General features: G+C 38.9%; 1 protein-coding gene across 4 annotated transcripts in view; it reads left to right on the top strand.

Annotated features, from left to right (window-relative positions):
• The first annotated feature begins 649 nt into the window (after positions 1-649).
• Positions 650-18,993, top strand: part of DZIP1 (DAZ interacting zinc finger protein 1) — a 32,742-nt gene continuing 14,398 nt past the window's right edge. For 2 of the 4 annotated variants that reach the window (XM_068677120.1, XM_068677100.1), the window contains exons 1-10: positions 652-811; positions 908-1,402; positions 5,324-5,408; positions 6,796-6,923; positions 9,875-10,036; positions 10,846-10,983; positions 12,251-12,313; positions 13,582-13,722; positions 14,603-14,651; positions 15,942-15,998. In XM_068677120.1, the coding sequence (XP_068533221.1) occupies positions 809-811; positions 908-1,402; positions 5,324-5,408; positions 6,796-6,923; positions 9,875-10,036; positions 10,846-10,983; positions 12,251-12,313; positions 13,582-13,722; positions 14,603-14,651; positions 15,942-15,998 (1,321 nt within the window). In that variant the 5' untranslated portion in view covers positions 652-808. Of the gene's footprint in view, positions 812-907; positions 1,403-5,323; positions 5,409-6,795; positions 6,924-9,874; positions 10,037-10,845; positions 10,984-12,250; positions 12,314-13,581; positions 13,723-14,602; positions 14,652-15,941; positions 15,999-18,993 lie in introns of all 4 variants that reach the window. The other 2 variants (XM_068677127.1, XM_068677111.1) reach the window with 2 other exon arrangements.

Raw genomic sequence — 18,993 nt, 5'->3', positions numbered from 1 at the left:
GACATGGAGTCAGGATACAGCCAGAGTGCATGTAGAGACAGCTTGTGGTGGGTACCCCACAGCAACTCTGTCCTGTGACCATCAGGTGGATGTATATACTCAACCTATGTCTGCAAAGATGAGGGGAGGCTGGGTTTGCAGGAATATCTAGTGTGTTTTATTAGATTGATTCATATATATGGGGAAAGCAAACAAGCTTTTGGGCACAAGTGTATTAACCTTTAGAAAATCCCCAGAGGTCCCTTGTGAACATTACTGTGAGTCTATTATATAAGATGTAGAGAAACCTAGGGGATGGGGTGTGTGCTTACGTAGATGTTGTGTGGATATTCCTGGGGAGGTACATAACGGGGATGAGAGACTGAAGTGCGTGTAGAAGGGATTGAAAAGACTGAAGAAATGGTACCAGGAAGAGTGGGTTTTTGGAGAAGAGTAGTAGAGATGAGCAAAGAACCGGGATCATTTCGCATGATGGAGGAGACTATTCCTGCTTGGGGACAGTGCTTGAAGCAACTAACCACACACTGCGGCTCAGGTCACGCACCCACACCATGGGGGCACCAGCTCGGCCTTTTGGGGTGCGGAGCAGCGCCCTGAGGGCAGCGAGGCGCCGGGACGGGGCGGGGGCGGCGCTGTGGCGGGCGGGGGGCCATGGCGGCGGGCGGGGCCGCGCCTCGCTCCATTTTCTTCCCTTCCCTCCCCTTTTTTCCCCCCTCTCCCGCTCCGCGCAGGCCCGGGCCGCGGCTGCCGTAGCAACGCGGAGGACGCCGGAGCCCGAGGGCCGGGGCCTGAGGGCCGGAGCCCGGCCATGGTGAGCAGCGGGGCGGTGTGTGGAGGGAGGAAGGGAGGGGGGGGGGGTGGAAGCGGCCGTCCCGCCGCCATCTCAGCGCCTCTCTCCGCCCCGCAGCCCTTCACGGAGCGCGGCTACTGCCCGGCGGCGGCGGTGGGGGGAGCCGAGCCGCCGCCTTTCGCCGCCTTCCAGTTCCGAGGGCGCCTGGAGGGCCCGGACTGGCGTCGCCTGAGCGCCGTGGACGTGGGGCGGGTGTGCCGGGAGGGCGACGTGGCCGCCCTGCAGGAGCACCTGGAGCACGTCACCTTCTGCAGCGCCGAGCGGGAGCGCTGCCCGCACTGCCAGGCGCCCGCCGACCCGCTGCTGCTCAAGCTGCTGCGCCTGGCCCAGCTGTGCACCGAGTACCTGCTGCACTCGCAGGAGTACCTCAGCGCCCAGCTGCGGGGGCTGGAGGACGCCCTGCGGGACGCCCTGGCCCAGAGGGACCGGCTGGGCGAAGAGGTGGCCCGCCGGGTGCAGGAGGTGAAGGCGCTGAAGGAGGAGTGCCGCCGGAGGAAGAAGATGATCGGCACCCAGCAGATGATGCTGGAGGCCCGGGCCAGCTACCACCAGGTGAGGGGAGAGGGCACGGCCACCTGCGGCTTGCTGGCTGCCAGCCCGGCGGAGCAGCCACGTGCCGTGTCCCCTGCTCGTGGCCTCGCTTGGCACACATCAAGTGTCATATAAACATGCACCCAACCACCCGCAAAACCCGTGAGGAAAGCACGTGTGGCTGGCGTTCATTGCCTCCATGCATCCACCTGATGGTCACAGGACGGAGTTGCTGTGGGGTACTCACCACAAGCTGTCCCTACACACACTCTGGCTGTATCCTGACTCCATGTCAGGGGGCAAGCAGGGCTGCACAGGCCCATTCCTCCTACAAGAAACATGGGCTTGTGCACCAAAAATATGGACCTTTGGTGGGGAGCAATGGGTGTCTGGTACTGAGCACCCACATCTTCCTCGCAGTCATGAAAAGTAGGAAGTTGCAAGAAAAGAGATCACTTTAAACAGGTCTAATTCTCACAGTAAATGCTGCTATACTACATTTGGAAGTAGCTGTGTAGCCATCCCTGAGTCTAGAACAAAATAGGTCCAGTAACTAATTCTCCAAAATACAGCCTTTTTGCAGGGAAGGGAGGAACTGTTTTCTTACGGGGCATAGAAGTGGTTGTGGGAAGTGTCTTTGCTCAAAAAATCAAAAATAAAAGTTTGCTAGTTTCATGATATTGATATTATAGAATTATACGCTGGTTTGTGTTGGAAGAGACCTTAAACATCACCCAGTTCCAGCTCCCTGCCATGGGCAGGGACACCACCCGCCAGCCCAGGTTGCCCAAAGCCCCATCCAGCCTTTCCTTGAACACCTCCAGTCAGAAAACACACAGGGCAAGTACATCAGCATCAGTGCGAAGTAGTAGCCTGCTTGCCAGTTGTCACTTCCCTGCAGTAATGTTCTCCAGGCACAAAGTTTCTGCCTGTGTGTGTGACTCAGAAGTGACTCAGGCATGATGGTAAAGAATACCAGTGCGTTAGCTCATCCCTGACTCCAAAACAATCTGTTCCTGTAGGAGCTTTCCCAAGAACCTTAGTAGATTGCCATTTTTACTCTGTATCATGACACAGTCGTTTTTGGAGGGGCTTTTGAGCTCTGGTTGTAGTAACTTGATTTGAAAATGTGTCAGCTTCAGCAGGTATCAGGACTGCAGATTCTAGCTTAAAATGTAGTCTGAATTCTTGGAGTGGTGAGGCCCTGGCGCAGGCTGCCCAGAGAAGCTGTGGATGCCCCATCCCTGGGGATGCTCAAGGCCAGGCTGGATGGGGCTGTGGGCAGCCTGGGCTGGGGGGAGGTGTCCCTGCCCATGGCAGGGGATGGGACTGGGTAAGGTCCCTTCCAACCCAAACCATTCTGTGATTTATAGTATCAGTGTCATCAAACGAATTCTTTCTAGGATTTGTAAACGCAGGGCAGCAGACTGTTCAGTAAACTACAAGCTTATGTTATTTATTTGTGCCATGGTTTTGGCATACCTGCAGTGCCAAATAAAAGGGGGTTTGCTGGTGTTCTTCAGAGGGTAGTTCGGGTTTCATCTCCTTAGTCTTGGCTGTTTTGCAAGCAAGCCTGTTAATAGCTATTCACATTTTTATTTATTTATTTATCTTTAAGTGGTGGCATGCTGTATCTGATGTAACTATGTTTTGGAATTCAAAGGTAATGGCTGTTATCCACCAACAATGTAAGTTCAATCATAAAATACTACCCTAAAACGATCGCTACCTAAATGTCATAAATTTATGACTGTCTTGCCAACACCTTTGTCTTTATTTAATTTCTTAGTATTACATGTTTTCACTTCTTGATGCTTTGTACAGAAATGTGATGTGCTCACATGCAGTGTCCCCATAGAGTGTACATGGTGTCTAACACTCTAGCTGCAGGAATAAGGTCACGTAATCCAAACCCTGGATATCCCCTGTGTTAGCCCTGTTTCCTGCAGTAAGAGCTTTCTTTCCCTACCAGCAAGTCAAACTGACGTGAAGTTTGTGCTTGAATGGATAACATTATTTCACAGCCAATTTAATTCCATAAGTGTTGTGCAATCTGTTACACTGGAAGCTCCCTCTTGGTTGGCAGCAGTGCTTTGCTGCCATGCTCTGTCTTTGCTTTGGCTTTACGCTAGCACTGATTTGCTTGGGTTTTATCCTTGCATTTGTCTGACAAAATTTGTCTTCATAATTCATGACTCTAGTGTTTGCTAGAGGACACAGATATTTAAAAGCCTGTCTAACTATCAGTGGCAGTATTTTAAATATTAGATGACATCTGGGAATTTGGTTATGATGGCAAGATCTTCAATTTGTTAAGTCAGTTTTTAACTGTTTGCTTACATTCATGTCACAGTGAGGAGGAAAAAGGGCTCAGCTGAGTATTCGTGGGCTGTTAAAATATATTTATTTGGGGGGGAGAAAATAAAAGTCTGGGAGAGAACAAGCAACCCTACCTAAAGCATTTACGGGTTTTCATTCGTAGTATTACCAGTACATTCCAAAATCTATAGATGTGGCTCCTGTTCTTGCACTGTCCATTTATTTTTAGTATTCTGAGCACTAGTGGGATATACATTGGCAGTGAAAAAACATCTTTTAAAACAGCTGGGATCTAAATTTGACTTAAAATGGGGTTGCAAAGCAGAAACTGTCATGTGTACCATTGAAACAGAGGACAAGTTATAATGAACTTGTATATAAAGTTTTTTTCAGATGAATTTTGCAATCAATTAACTTAGCACAGTTGGATATGAAGCTGATGAAGTGTTTTCCTGAGAGATCCTTGGCTTTTATTACACCGTGTTAGGTTTGGGGTTCTAATAACATTTAGAAGTGTTTGACTTCTTCACGTATGTCTTCCACGTGGTTATTTATTTTTTTTTTAAACTCAATTCCTTTTTGCCTGTCTGGGGAAGTAATGATGAGACAAGAGGACAAAACTAAGAACAGTCTGCATTGAGATTTTCAGTATAAAAAGGAAGAAGGCATGTAGGAGGCATTTAGGGGCATTTGAATAAAGAGGAAAGAAGGGATGCCATCCAAAGGGACCTGGACAAGCTTGTGAAGTGGGCCCGTGTTGAACCTCATGAGGTTCAACAAGGCTGAGGGCAAAGTGAGCGCCCTTACCCAGGTAAGGGCAATCCCAGACATGAGCACAGGCTGGATGGAGAGCTCATTGAGAGTGGCCAGCAGGTCGAGAGAGGGGATTGTTCCCTTCTGCTCTGCCCTTGTGAGACCTCAATTGGGGCCCTGCTTACAGGTCTGGGGCCCCAAGTACAAGAAGGACGTGGGTCGTTAGAGCAGGTCCAGAGGGCTGTGAGGTTGATCAGAGCACTGGAGCACCTCTCCTGTGAAGAAAAACAGAGAGCTGGAGCTGTTCAGCCTAAATAAGAGAAGGCTCTTGGGAGACCTCGGTGCAGCTTTTCAGTACTTGAAGAGGGCTTCTGAACAAGATGCGGAGCAACTCTGCTCAGGACAAAGACAAGGGGGAATGGTTTTAAATTAAAAGAGGGGAGATTTCGATTAGAGGTTAGGAGGAAATTCTTCACTGTGAGGGTGGTGAGGCCCTGGCACAGGCCGCCCAGAGAAGCTGTGGGTGCCCCATCCCTGGAGGTGTTCATGGATGGACAAGGCCCTGGGCAACCTGGTCTGGTGGGAGGTGTCTCTGCCCATGGCAGTGGGGCTGGAACCGGGTGGTCTTTGAGGTCCCTTCCAACACGAGCTGTTTTATGGGTAACTAGCATAAATATATGAATAACTTTACAGAAGTGTGGCACAGTGAGAATTTTAGCCATTATTCTTGTATGGAATGGAAATGGAATTTATTAAAGGTGCCTACTTTTGGTATCTGGGCAAAATAATACAATCTGTTAAAAGCCTGAACTGCTATACTTACCAAATAGGTGTTACTACTAATAACTGAAATGTTATCTATTTCTACAGTGTCAACTCTGTGAAAAGGCTTTTATGAACTATTCCTTTTTACAAAGTCACATGCAAAGGCGTCATCCGGAAGAATCTCAGATTGGTACGTACTTCAGTATAATCACGGAAATTAAGAGGCATCGTTAAGAAACGTATAAATATATTGAGGATTTGTGGTCCAGGATTTTTTCACACTGAGAATGATTTTTCACATTGCATTTCTGTATGGCAGATGCCAGTTTGTGTGAACACAAGCAACGCTGACTGACAAAACGTATTCAGTGAAATACGTCTCAGTCTGGAAAATACTTAACAAAACATATTCCACATTTACACTGCCTTTTCAAACTAGAATTCCCGCTGAATACTTCAGTCAGTAGCAGAGTTCAGAGCATAGTTTTTTTCTTTAGGTATATGTGCTATAAAGGTGTGGGTAAAAATGATTAAGGTACAGTAAGGAAAATAGATTTTGTGAATATATGTGAATTACTAGAGTAGAAATAATCCAATTTACCTGACATCCGTTTGAATTGGGATCAGATGCTCCTGGACTAAACTAACTGTAAAATATAGTAAGAAAAAGAAACTGTCAAGACTGATCGAGGTTCATGTATCTATGTTCATTTTGGTTGCTGTGCCACTTAATATATTTTCTTTTGTCTCTCTTCATTGGAAAAAAAAAGTTTCAAAAACATTTCTCTCAAAGTTTGCTTCATTCATCCCTAAATTCTCTCCTTCCTGTTAGGCTGTGTGCCTCTGATTTACTGCCAAGGCTTAACAGGTATTGACAAAGGGCAATGATTGGAAAAGAGGAAGAAGAAGATCATCTGGGAGGAGGAAGAGAGGGAAGAATCTAGCAAGCTATGCACTGCAGTTCGTAAGGCAAATTAAAACAATGGAGCAGTGAAAGGAGTGTATTTAAGCATCCCAGGGAGCGTTAATATATTGGAAGAAGAAAGAAGTTCTTGTGCGCATTACGCTTGATTAAAAATAGATAATGGAAGGATCTGCAGAACCAGTTGAGCTAAATATCACATAAAGAATTAGTCATTCCAGATAACTTCTGTAATGAGTCTTCCATTTATGCAAAATAAATTATACCTAACAGAATTGATCAATTGAGGTTATTAGTCCTTCATGCATCCTTCTTTGAGCCTGTGTTGCTTAGATTCCTGTGGTATGCTTTGCGATTAGATAATATAGTAATTTCTCTTGTAAACATCCCATAAACTACTTCACGTGGCAGTAAAACCGGTATTTTTCAGTCTTTGAGGACAATGTTAGCAGTCCAGAGAACATAAGTATTTAAAAATATCTTTGGTAAATAATTTTACCATTAATTAATCATGGTAGTGGGAAGGGAAGTGGCGTAAGAATCACAGTTCATGAAGATGTTACTGAAACACTGTAGAAAAACATATACAGTAAGCATCGTATTTCCAGAAATTACAAGCAATGTTTTTAAATATTTATTTATTTTTTTTCCCTAGCAGAACAAAAGAGGAAAGCTAAGACAGACAAACTGCAGGATGAGATTGATAAACTGAAGGAGCAGTTGCAGCTCACCAAGTCCCAGTTAGAGGCTGAACAGCAAGCTAATATGGTCAGGTTTTCTAAGGTAATGGGTACTATTTAATGTGAACATCTCAAAAGAAGTAGTACTTTGGACCCTGCTTGCTCGTTTAGTAACTAGAACAGAACAAAAATGTGTCTACAGCTTGCCTGCCTGGCAGCAATGCTGCTTGGGCATTAGAGCATAGCAACCCCTCTGCACACCCCTGTGATTTTAGAACATTCCCTTTCCCCTTACATTTTGTTTTAGGCATATTTTAAATGAATACTTAAGAGAACACTTCTGTTAGCACTTGCCAGTTCATAAGGTAAGTGTGGCCTGTTATTGAAGCAGATAGAATTGGTCTTGCTGTGGTGAAATAGAAGCTATTTTTGACATGATATTTTGTGATGATTAAACATTTCTTAGATATGACTGGTTTTATATATGATTTAGTAAGCTAAGTACCATTTCTTCTTTGCTGTGAAGAGCTTTAGTAACATGGGATAAAACAATTTAAGGAAGAGAGATTAAGAAACAAAGCAAACTGTATATTTCTGCCTATCTTTGTGGGATTTAAAGAGCAGAGAGTCAAAGCAAACATAGTCTTAGCTATGGCTGTGTGAATAAAAACAAAACAAAAGAAATCTTAAACCAGAATGATTTTAAAGCAGTAATTATCTGTTTCTAATTACAGGCAAGGCTTTATTTAGAATGATACTGAATTGTGTGGCTGTACTTCCTGGCTTGTCAAAAGAAACAAAGAATCTATAAGTTATCTGTTTGTTCTTTTCAGCTTGATAAGTTCAAATCATCTCACAGTTTTCATTTCAGTTCAAGTAAATAAAATAGGATAATTCCCTATCAAAATGGGGATTGACTTTTTTTTTTTTTTAAGGGGGGGGGAAGGGCTTTGTGATCCACTTTGAGGAGGGAATTTTTGACACGCAAGACCAGATACTTCTAATGATCAAGTTAAATGCTAATCCTGGTATTACAGTTTGCCCTATATCACACTCGAAAGCAGCATTTTGTGGTTGTTAATGTAACTCGTGGGAACCTTCTCTTAATAGATCACCCAATATTCCAAACTTAAATGGCTTTCCTTGCAGAGTTCAAGGGCCTTTAAACATGAAACCCATTGTGCAGTTTGAAAAGAAGCACATTTTGAATTAAAAGGGAATAAACAAAAACGTTGCTATCATTTAATTATTTTCTCCCTTGATTTCAGAGGAAAAGCCAATCTTCTGTAAAATATTCAGTGTTTCCTTTCCTGAACACAGCTTCAGGCTCTCCTTTATTCACTCCTCTTGGAACCATGTAGCTTCCTTTTTTGTTTTGGTTTGTTTTTTTTTTAGCCTTTTTTTTTTCCATTTTCAAAAGTACTTTAATATCTAAATGAAGAGTGTGGATAGAGTCTCACCTGGGAGTGCAAACAGTGTCAGAATAATGAGTCTTGGCCCAACGTGAACATCTTCTAGGTATTCTTCTCATTCATTCTGTACCTTGCTTTTCAGAGGTACATCTATAAGTATATTTTTCCTGCACCTAAAGCATCACTCATATGATGTGGGACGTAGAGTGTTCATAGCTGCTAAGATTTTTTAGTACCTTAGGGGCCTATTTTGAAGTCACTTATTAACTGAGCCTCCTAATTACAAGGAGACTGCCTGGAATATCCTGGAGCTACAAACTTAAGTGTTACACAAGGCTTTTGAAACTTCTGTATTTTTCTGTGGTGTTGAGGAGGATAAAAATGTGAAGTGTGACTGGTTGCAGATTGTCTGCTATGACTTGACAATTCATGTATCATTGTGTCCAGTGGATAGTGGAGAAGGTCTGAGCTGAGAGGATACAGAAGATCCTGTTCTTAAGTGTACAGTGATCAGTTTTGCCAAAAAGTATGTATATTTTGGGCAACAAACTGCAGGGTTTTGCAGAAATTCAGGATTGTACAAAAATGATTGCTTAGTTAATGAGATGGTAAATGAAATTTAACAGATGAAGTGCAGCAAATACATATGGGGAAAAAAAATCTAACTTCCTCTATGAAAAGGTGAGTCCTGAGCTAGAGTGTTGTTGAAGTGCAAGCTCTTAAGACTGTGATAGATATTTCCAGTGAAATTCAGCCCAGTGATGAGTAGCAACAACAAAACTGAATCAAGTATTGCAAATTTTTATGAAAATCAATGTTCAATTCTGTGGTGTAGCCACAGCTTAAATCTTGTCTGGAGGTCTGAGCCCTTCATCTCAAGAAGGGCTCAAGTTTGTAGGACAGAGTTACAAAAGTTACAGCAAAGGGTGACAAGGATGATTGAAGTCTGGAACAGCCTCTGTATTTAGAATGACTTATCATTCTGAGAGTTGTCAGGCCAAAAAAGATGACAGCTTGGTGGGGGGAGAGATTGATGCCTGTAAAGTCATGAGTTATATAGAGTGAATAGGTATCAATCATTCACTCGCTCCTAGTTCAAGACCTCGCATCCATCAAATGAAATTGTCAGGAGACAAATTTGAAACAGAAATGCTTGATTCTTCATGCAACGTGTAGTAGACCAGCTCATTAGCAAAAGACTTTGCAGTCTTCCCTTGAGTCCGTGTCAGCTTTTAGCAACTGCAAGCGTATATGAGAAATCTGTTGAAGGTTACCAAGTTTATAAAGCTGTGTCAGGTGGAGTTGGCAGCTTGGAAACCATGAAGGAGAATATGCGTGTTTGCTTGCTCTGCTCTTTTCCTTTCCTACCTTATACACTCAGGGCTTCTTTAAGAAACGTGATGGTGAACTAGGTGGATCTTTGACATGACCAAATAAGGTAATTCAAAACTTGTTGAAGCTTACATGTTTTGCTAGCAGAATATATCATCACCCAGAATTCTTCAGAAACTTGTTTTTTCATGTTTTTTGGTGTCACGTTATTGCCCGTTGGAAGTGACTGCTTCTACATACAGTTTGGGTGCTTGAGTTAGTATTTTGCTTGTGGGAAGAATAACAGGTATCGTTTTTAAAATATTTTCAGGAATGTGAACAGCAAAAATCAAAAGAAGAAGAAATTCTCCAGTCATTTCATAAATGGAAAGAAGAAGAGAAAGCAAAATTAGCTGATGAAATAGAAAAAGTAAAGGAGATGTTTATGAAAGAGCTTAAGGAGTTATCTTCAAGAAATTCAACACTAGAAAATGTAAGTGTTTTAAGTTTCCTAACGTTTTAAGGCACAAATCCTTTACAGTAGATGGTGAACTTCACAGAACGTTAGGGATTGGAAGGGATCTTGAAAGATAATCTAGTCCAAGCCCTCTGCCAGAGCATAAACTCCTAAATTACATCACACAGGAACGCATCCAGGCAGATAAATTTTGGATATTTGAAATGTGATGTAGTCACCTGAAAGGTTTTCTTACGAAACTTTAGGAGTAATAGATAACTGTAACTGTATCCTTGTCTACTGGTTTTATCTATGCAACTTCAGTTTTTCAATTAGTTATGCCTTCAGTTACCAGACCATTTTTTTCCTACTCCTACTCTATGAGTGCCTTTTCACAGATGAGTTATGCTGTTGTTATTGCTGTCTGTTGGGCATGCTTTGTACTAATCTCAGAAGTGGCACAGAGGGGGCTAATATCTACATTATAGTCCTGACCCTAGAGCTGAATATGTTTTCAGTATAGTCAAAAGAAATGCTTCCCAGAGTTCTGGCTAGAAAGAGAATTATAAAAGTTAGGTCAGAAATCAAATATGCATTGCATTACCAGAACGCTGGTATTTTGTAGGTGTTAGTTTCCGAGTATATTTGCAGTGTATGTTTATATAAGGTGTATATATTAATAATGACATGACATTTGATAAATGCTGAACTCATGAGAAACGTTAGAAGAACTTGATATGATCTCTGTATAGTTGTATTTAAAGTAAATTTTGTATTAAGTGACAGGTTCGTAAAACAAAAACTTTATATATATTTGGGCCTCAAATGTTTTCTCCTCCTTTTAGCAACTGTTAGCGTTACAAACATCCAATATGCAACAGAAGTCCAATTTAGGGACACTGAAAGACAGCCAAGAATTTGCAGAAGAGAAGTCTCAGAGTCCTCAGGATTATTACAAAGTGGTCAAACTTCTTGAAAAACAGGTAACGCTATATCTTAACGTGTTGCTTTTGACTGCTTATGTTCTTTTTACTTTTGAACATCTCTGAGCTGGATTTTAAATTCCTAAGTAAAGTTCTCATCCTTATCAATTTCTGAAGTAGCTTTAGTAAACAGTAATAGATTCAAAAAACAATTTCTGTAATGGAAATCAAGGAACTACTTCCCTTATCCTTTGTAATTTATAGTTATGTATTGATATATTTGATTTAAAAAAAAAAAGAGTAAGGGAATATCTAGCTTTACCAAATATGGTTTGGATGAAGTTTGGTTCCAGAAGGCTCTAATAAACCGTTTCTGTCTGCTGATCTGTGAGGCCACTTACAGGAAATGATGGAAAAATGTGAATTTTCCATTTTCCAAGATGGGAAAAAATACATTAAGAATTTTCTGACCAGATTTGCCAACTGGTGGCTTTTGAGCCACACAAAACTCTCAAACCTGTCATGTTAAGCTTTTGTATCCTACACTCAGGACTCTATCATCTGATCAGCACAACTGCTGGGCTAGTTGGGCAACCAAGTCCTATCTATAGGAAAGACCAAGCCAAGAAGGGCCACACAGGCTGAGATGGCTGCATTGCTCAGAGGCTCACCTGCATGTCCAGGTCATTCATTAAAATAAATAAATAAATGAAAGAGAGTTTTGAGGCCTTTGGGAATACCCACATACCTTTCTACTTTCTTTTTTGACACTTTGTAACATGCATAATATATTTCATGGTTTTAGGGATGTGAAGGTCTTGGTATGCTGCTGGTTTCGTCCAGAAGTTTGGTCCTTTCTGTTCCAAGGGGTGGAAAAATTAGTTAGTTTTACATTATTTTTTATTTCATCAAAGGAAATTCACTTTAAAACTCATTTATTAAGGCTGTTTTCTTATCATTGTTATGCAAAATACATTGTTAATGAGTGTTTGAAATGACAGTATTTGGGAAAAAGCCCTGCCTGTTACTATTACTCTTATTAGTAGTAAACAAGTGTGTTAAAATACTTGTGTATTTCTCAGTCACAGTCACTGTATACAAATCTAGGAGCCAAAACATAGTTTCCAGAACGATTGGTAAGAAAGCCACACTCAGGTGTATAAAACATGCTGATGAATGGTTTGTGTCTGGGGCTACTCAAGTTTTGTATCATCAATAATCTTTTTTTAATACTTGTGCTTTATTTATAAAAAAAATAAACCTGCATATATTGAAGTAGATGTCAATGTGTTATTAACAAAAATTAATATTGTTTTCCTTTATACAGGAAAGTAAATGGACGTCCAGAATACAAGCCCTTCGTCAGGACCATGAGACAGAGAAATCCCTGGTAAGTGGCACAGCAAACCACCTATATTATAAGGAGATAGTTTTCTTACCCTTGCAGTAGTTCTTGATAGGCTGTAATACAACTTTGGGGGATTAGAAAGCCTAGATCTCAAGAGTTTGTGCAAGTGTTTCCCCTTAGATACATTTATCTCTCTTTCAGTTATGTTATTATCTTGAAGTTTTTCTTAAGGCCAAAGTTGAGAAGGAACTTATCTTTTAAGAATCTGACAGACACCTGAAACTGTATCTCTCTTTTGAAGGGCTCAACTAACGCTGTGAACAGTGTATTATGCAGTGTGTTATGGGGATATGCTAGATAGTTGAGGTACAATTTGCCAACATGTAGCTTTCATCTGCCCTGCACATTCAACTGCCATAGACCTACAGCATGTCTCAGTCTGTTTTTTCTCTTTTCTTTCACTTCCTTGCTTCTTTTTCTGTTGTAGCTTTCAAAATCAGAATCTGTTCGGCTTTTCGACGGAAGAACACCATCGCATTTTGTTTTGCGTTGGCTTATGTATTTTACTATACAAAGCTTTATTCCTCAGTTTTCTTTTCTTTTTTTTTTCTTTTTTTTTTTTTTTTTGTGTGTGTGTGTGTCTGCGTTTCTTTTTAATTTCTTTCCTGCTTTGTTTCTCTTGCCTCCTTTCCTTTCATTTTCCTTTCATCTGCGCGACCATGTAAGAACTGAGCAGATCATAGTGGTCTGGCCAAAACTTCTCCTCCTTTGGCAAGAAAGCAGTGGGGAGGAACCATGGAACATTCCCCCAAAAGGATGTAGTTAATGATACCCCACATACATGCAAGAATAGAATAAGGGAGGAGCAACGTGAGTATTACTTTTGAGATGGCACACCTAAAATGTTGTTTCCTTTCTTCTACAATCAAAGCTAATATGTTAGGTTTATCACGCAAGTTCACATCTTGTCTCCTTAAAATATCATTATTTGACACTATAACCAAAACATTTTACATAGTCAAATGCTTTTTCCTGCAATCATGTTTTTAGATGATCTCAGCAATGTGTTTGCATGCCCCCTTCTTTGCATTGAGATTTAGGTAGTATTCCTCGTACAAAGAAAAAGTGATGTAGGCAACTGTTTTGTAATACATGCAAGTTGCAATGAAATCATAGGGGACATTACATTTTCGCTGAAAAAAAGTGTTAAAAATATTTAAATATGATATTTGTTTGTTTAAATCTTAGAGCATTAAAGTATTTTATATAATATTAGTGTCAATGTATTTTTCCTTTTGCTTGCTTTCTAGCTACTGTCACAGATTGAGAAGCTTAAATCATCAGTGAGAGAAGACCTGAATAAAAATAACACCTTTTACAAAAGGAGGATAGAAGAATTGGGGCAGAGGCTTCAGGAGCAGAATGATCTGATAATTACTCAGAAGAAGCAGGTCTGTTTTGTGAAGCAGTCCTTTTCAGAGAGCATAGGAAACAGAAATGTTTTCCTATATATCTCTGGTTGCATAGTTTAATATTACTAGTTGGTAAGAGTATTGCTGGAGTATTTTTGGCTACACTTTGGAAATAACATTAGTAAATAAGAATAGATCTGGAGAAGAGACACGGGGATGAAAACCAGGAATTAAAATATGATTTAGAATGAAAGATTGAACAAACCAAATGTTTTTAATAAGTTCTACAAAAAGTTAAAAGATTACTAAGTTGCAATCACCAAAGACCTCCACGGATAAAAAAAAAAAATTCTGATTGTGAACAGGATTTTATCTGCTACAAGATGATCATAATGAGTTATAGTGTCTGAAATCTGAAAATACATGACTTGTAGACAAATAGACAAAACTAGAGTAGACAGGAGAGCTGTTTGTACAACTAAAAATCAGTTGTATATTAAGTGTTTCTTTGGAATGGAGCTAAACTCCAAAGAAACGGAATGTGAATTGCTGATGCAGAAACGATTGAAACTGTAAGTGCAGAGGTGGCCCATAAACTGCTCTTCTTTCACTCTAAAGCTTGTATTGTGCACAAAGCAAGAGTGCAACATGAACACATAAGAAAATAGAAATAAGTCCTGAATATTAGGTGTGAATGTAATAAGTTAGGTGTGAATGTAATACAGTTAGGTGTGAATGTGATAAGTATTAAGTAGAATATTTTTCTACAAAAGTATTTTTCTCCCAAGATCATAAACAATAATTTCTGTCATGAAATAGTACTGAAACTAGGTATTTCATACTCAACATGCATTTCTCAATATTGATTGTTTACATTTTTAACTATTCAAATATCTATTTTATATTTTATTTTATTTAGATAAAAGAATTGTCCACAAAATCAGTTGCAAGCTTCAAGCCATGTGATGGTAAGTACAAAAGGTAAAAACAGATTTTGTTTTTGATTTGAGCAGCTTTGCTGAAACAAATGTTACAATTCATTAAAAACTGCAGACATCAGCTTTTCTATTTAAATATTGAAATCAAATCACTACTTGCAATTTATTTCTGTCACAAGGGTACCTTACCTGTAATACTGTTTCCATGCCTCTGTTATTTTCCAAAGTTCATGTTTTGCAGCTGTAAGAGCGTGTAATGTACAAAGCTGATGGTTTGAGTAGTGAAGAGGTGTGAAATATAGCATCTTTGTTTCGTATTATATAAAGAACTTTTGACTTTGCTTTATGAAGTGTACTGTAATTTTTTTTGCACTTCATTGTTATTAGGCTGAAGAACCCACTAAATTACTGAAAGGATAGACAAAATTGATTAATTGATCAGTTAAGATACAGTTGTTTAAAGAAATGTAAGAACTCTAATGATACTTTTTTGTTTGTGTAAAGTCTTAACATTTGAAGTTTGTTACATGTAGCTAAACCTGTTAATAGTATTTTGTGATGCAGTCTTGCACCACAAATCTACCTATATTTGATACTGCAGTTGATACTAAATAGTTGATGGCAGCTAGATTAATTCTTAAACCAGTTTGGCAACCATCCTGCTTTATTAGTAAGGCATTGGCTTGAACTCAACCTTAACAGCAGGGAGTAGGTTAGTTTGAGAAGAAAACACTATTAGTATGGCTGTATGACTTCTCAGTTGGAGGTGGTCATACTCAACCGTGCTGAAGCACAGGTAAGTATAAGACTCTTACAAAAGTGAACTTGCTCCTAGGCCCCAAACTGATCTGAGGAATGTAGAACTGATGTGATAATTCACTCCAAGGCACTCTATACATTGTATAGATAGGGTTCACGTTAATTGATAAGAGGTGTGGAAGAAGTAGAGATAAAAGCCTTGATCAGGGTAGACTTGGCTTTGGGCCAAAGCTTCTTGCCTGCGATACAAAGACAACGTACATACATGACCAAAAACATGAGATGACTAGTGAAGATTCCTATTCCAGTTCAGTGCTTTGGTTACTAAATTTTTATGCTGCTTGTAGAAGCATTAAAAATATGAAGCATATCCAGAGTTTGTGTTGGGAAGGACTGTTTTTCACTTGTAAACTATTTGTTTAATTTTTCCCCATTAAAGCAAAAAAATCCTGTAATTCCTAAGTATGATTAAATATTGTTACATTTATGAATCTGTAAGTATCTGTTACTGTTTACTATGATACATTCACATTATTTTTTTTTATTTTTATGCTGTTTTAGCAAACACTACTGTTGAGCGTCTTGAAGAATCTAAGTCAAGTCTACCAGTGATGCATGGTAAGTTTTTGCAATAGGTCCGGATGCAGTTCTTACAAATCTAACTCTGTCTTCTCGAATTTGTTATTTGTCAGATCATAGCTGTAAGACTAGTTAAACTAAAGGAAAGTAATTTGAATCACTTTGCAGCATATCCACGTCGAGAATTCCTATGAAGTAATAGTAAGGGGACACTGAGAAGAAAAAAATGAAAAAAGAAATAATAATCGTAGAATATTTCCTAGCACATCTATAGTATCAGAGCATTTTAAAGTCACTGAAAGTAATTGTGAAGAGGAAACAAAATTGTTTTCTTTTAGAAAAGATGCTTATTTCTTTATACACACATATAGTGGAATTTGTATAAGGCAAATATGTGGAGACATTTGTTTTACAAACCTTGAAGTATCGTATTTTCCTTGTGACTTACAATGTCAAGGAGGAAAAATATGGCAGAAATAATCAAAATAGACATTCATCCCATCTAGACAGTTCATCCAGAGTCAGTATATGTCAGATCATATGAACATTGTGATATTATTTGGTAGTGGGGAGAAAAGAGAATAATTTATTTACATTGTTCTGACTCTGTCAAGATAGTTTGTTTTTTTTGTCATTATGCAAATTATTGGACAGTATTGTTACCATACCGGTATTCTGTGATCGATTCTTTACTTGCATTTGAAGTTGGAAAGTAATATGAAAAATGAACTTTGAGCAAGTAAACCTTAAACCTTACAAACACAAACCTTAAAAAACAAATCTTAAACCTTATAAACAGTAGTTTAAGTATTTGAATTATTGACATACTAATTAAATATAGGTTTATTATTATTACTTCTAGTTTAAAATCTGTCAAAGGGAGAAAAAATGTAATATGTCTAAGAAAAACATACAAAATACTTATTTTTAAAGTAAATTTAGAAAGTTCTGAAGAGGCATATGGGAAGAAGGAGCAGAGTGCAAGAAAAGCTTTACATAATCTGATCAAAAATGAACAACTGATAAAAAATGAAGTGTTGATTTCAAAATATTTGTTGTGACAATAATTATTAAACTACAGAAGAGAGCTTTTTATTGTATAGTGAAGTTATTTGAATAATACAGGTGTTTCCTATCTGTTAGGTTACTGTTCATTGCTAGAAGCTTAGTTAGTATAACTTCACATAGATGAAATGTGTGGTGAACAATCATAATATATTATTGACACAGTATAGATAATAGTATTTTAAATAGTCCAGTATTTTTTCATTCAAACCAGCTTTCATTTCACCAGCACAATAGTGCTGGTTCTAGTTAAAAGAACTCACAGCACATACTTTGGCTGAATTTAAGAACTGAGTTTTATGAATAATCTTGCTTCTAAGGGCTTACACATTAAGCTTTTCAAGCTTTGCTTTTTTTTTTAGTGCATTCACTTTCATTTGTACTGTGGAGAAAAACCATTCTGTGAACATTCATGTATTTTGTACTCTGGCAATTTAAATCTGCTTATTTTGATACTTTTTTCCTGATTTCTTACTTCTTCGGATGTGAATTTCTTGACACCTTATGAACTTCCCAAGATAGAAAAAGCTGTTCCTGCCATTGATATAGAAAAGATTCACTATCGCTTTATTATGAAACCTCAAAGAAGGTGTTTCCTTCAGATTCCTGTGCTGATGATTATTTTATTTATCTCTGCAGGTCTCTCTGTCTGTCCCCTTTCTTCCCTTCTGGATTTTTTTAAAACTTACCCTACCTAATTTCTGGATATAAAGGTTAGCAGAAATTATAGTGACTTTCCCGAAACTTTCAGGACTCTTCAAGGGATTGAGTTACATTCTGAATTAAGATATCATGACTGCATCTCATGCTCTTATGGAAATGGAAGTGCTTGCTGGTAACTTCTTTACACAAATTTACTTAGCATAGAGCATCTCTGAAATCAGAAGAGCTGTAGTTTTCCTACCAAGCAATACCTGCATATCTAGTAGCTTTCTTTTTCTTTTTTTCCTTGTCTGAAAGAAAATTACTTCTGGGAAAGGCTCTTTTATGTGAGCTTAAGTACACTTTTCAAAGTTGCTTGGAAGCTTTTGCATCCTGAAATTACTTCCGTAGATCTCAAATCTGTGCTGTAAAAAGAGTTACAAATTACAAATGAGTTATCTTAGATGTAAAGTGGAATACTTAGCCTGGTGCTTTTTATATTAATGTTGCAAATGTCCTGAAGAGCTAGTAATCTGCCTAGAATGCCATTCTGGCTGACCACTCTTCTTTGAGTTCTGAGCTAGCTGCAGTGTTGTGCAGATATAACTTCAGTGTTTCCAAAGATTACTTCAGTCTCAAGAAAAAGCAACAAATGAATTACAATACATATTATAGGAGCACTTTGGCTCCTATATTGCTCTTGAAATGTTAATACTTATTCAATGTTTAATCATTGGTAGGTCAGTAATACTAAGTGGAATTAAAGACAGTAGCTAAAAAGCAAAGATATTAATTAGATTGACTAAATTTTCCTCAGTTGCTTCAGTTATGTCAGGACCGAGTCATAGGTTTTAATGTACAAAGCTGTCTTCTTAGATAGTTAACAGAGAAAAGGGGCACCTTCAGAGTTTGGTTCAGCTGAACTAAGTTCTGAATTGCTCTTTGAAGTTGCCTGTGTCTCTTCATTGACTGTAGAAGGAGTCTGAGATGAGTAGGTTCCTAACTTAGAGGCCTCAGGTAAGTGTCTAAAATTTACCATTTATATTTAAGGATAAATTTAAGAATATTTAATAATTTATTTAAGAATAAATTTAAGAAGGTTTAAAAGTGATATTTATGCTGCTTATGTGTAGCATATGGCTTCCCAATGATTAATTAGGAGGGAAACACATTATTTAAAAATGATGGTTGAAATGACAAGAATCAGATTAAGTCTGGCAACCCCTTGGTTGTGAAATATTGAGTATAAATAAGAAGAAGATTAAAAGAGATTGTAACTGTGGCTTACATTCTTTATTTCTTTAAGAAATATAGCAATTTACAGCAA

The sequence above is a fragment of the Anas acuta genome, chromosome 1 (genome assembly GCF_963932015.1).
Source record: "Anas acuta chromosome 1, bAnaAcu1.1, whole genome shotgun sequence".
Taxonomy (NCBI): domain Eukaryota; kingdom Metazoa; phylum Chordata; class Aves; order Anseriformes; family Anatidae; genus Anas; species Anas acuta.
The sequence above is the reverse complement of the archived record's forward strand: the minus strand, read 5'-3'. Positions and strand labels throughout refer to the sequence as shown.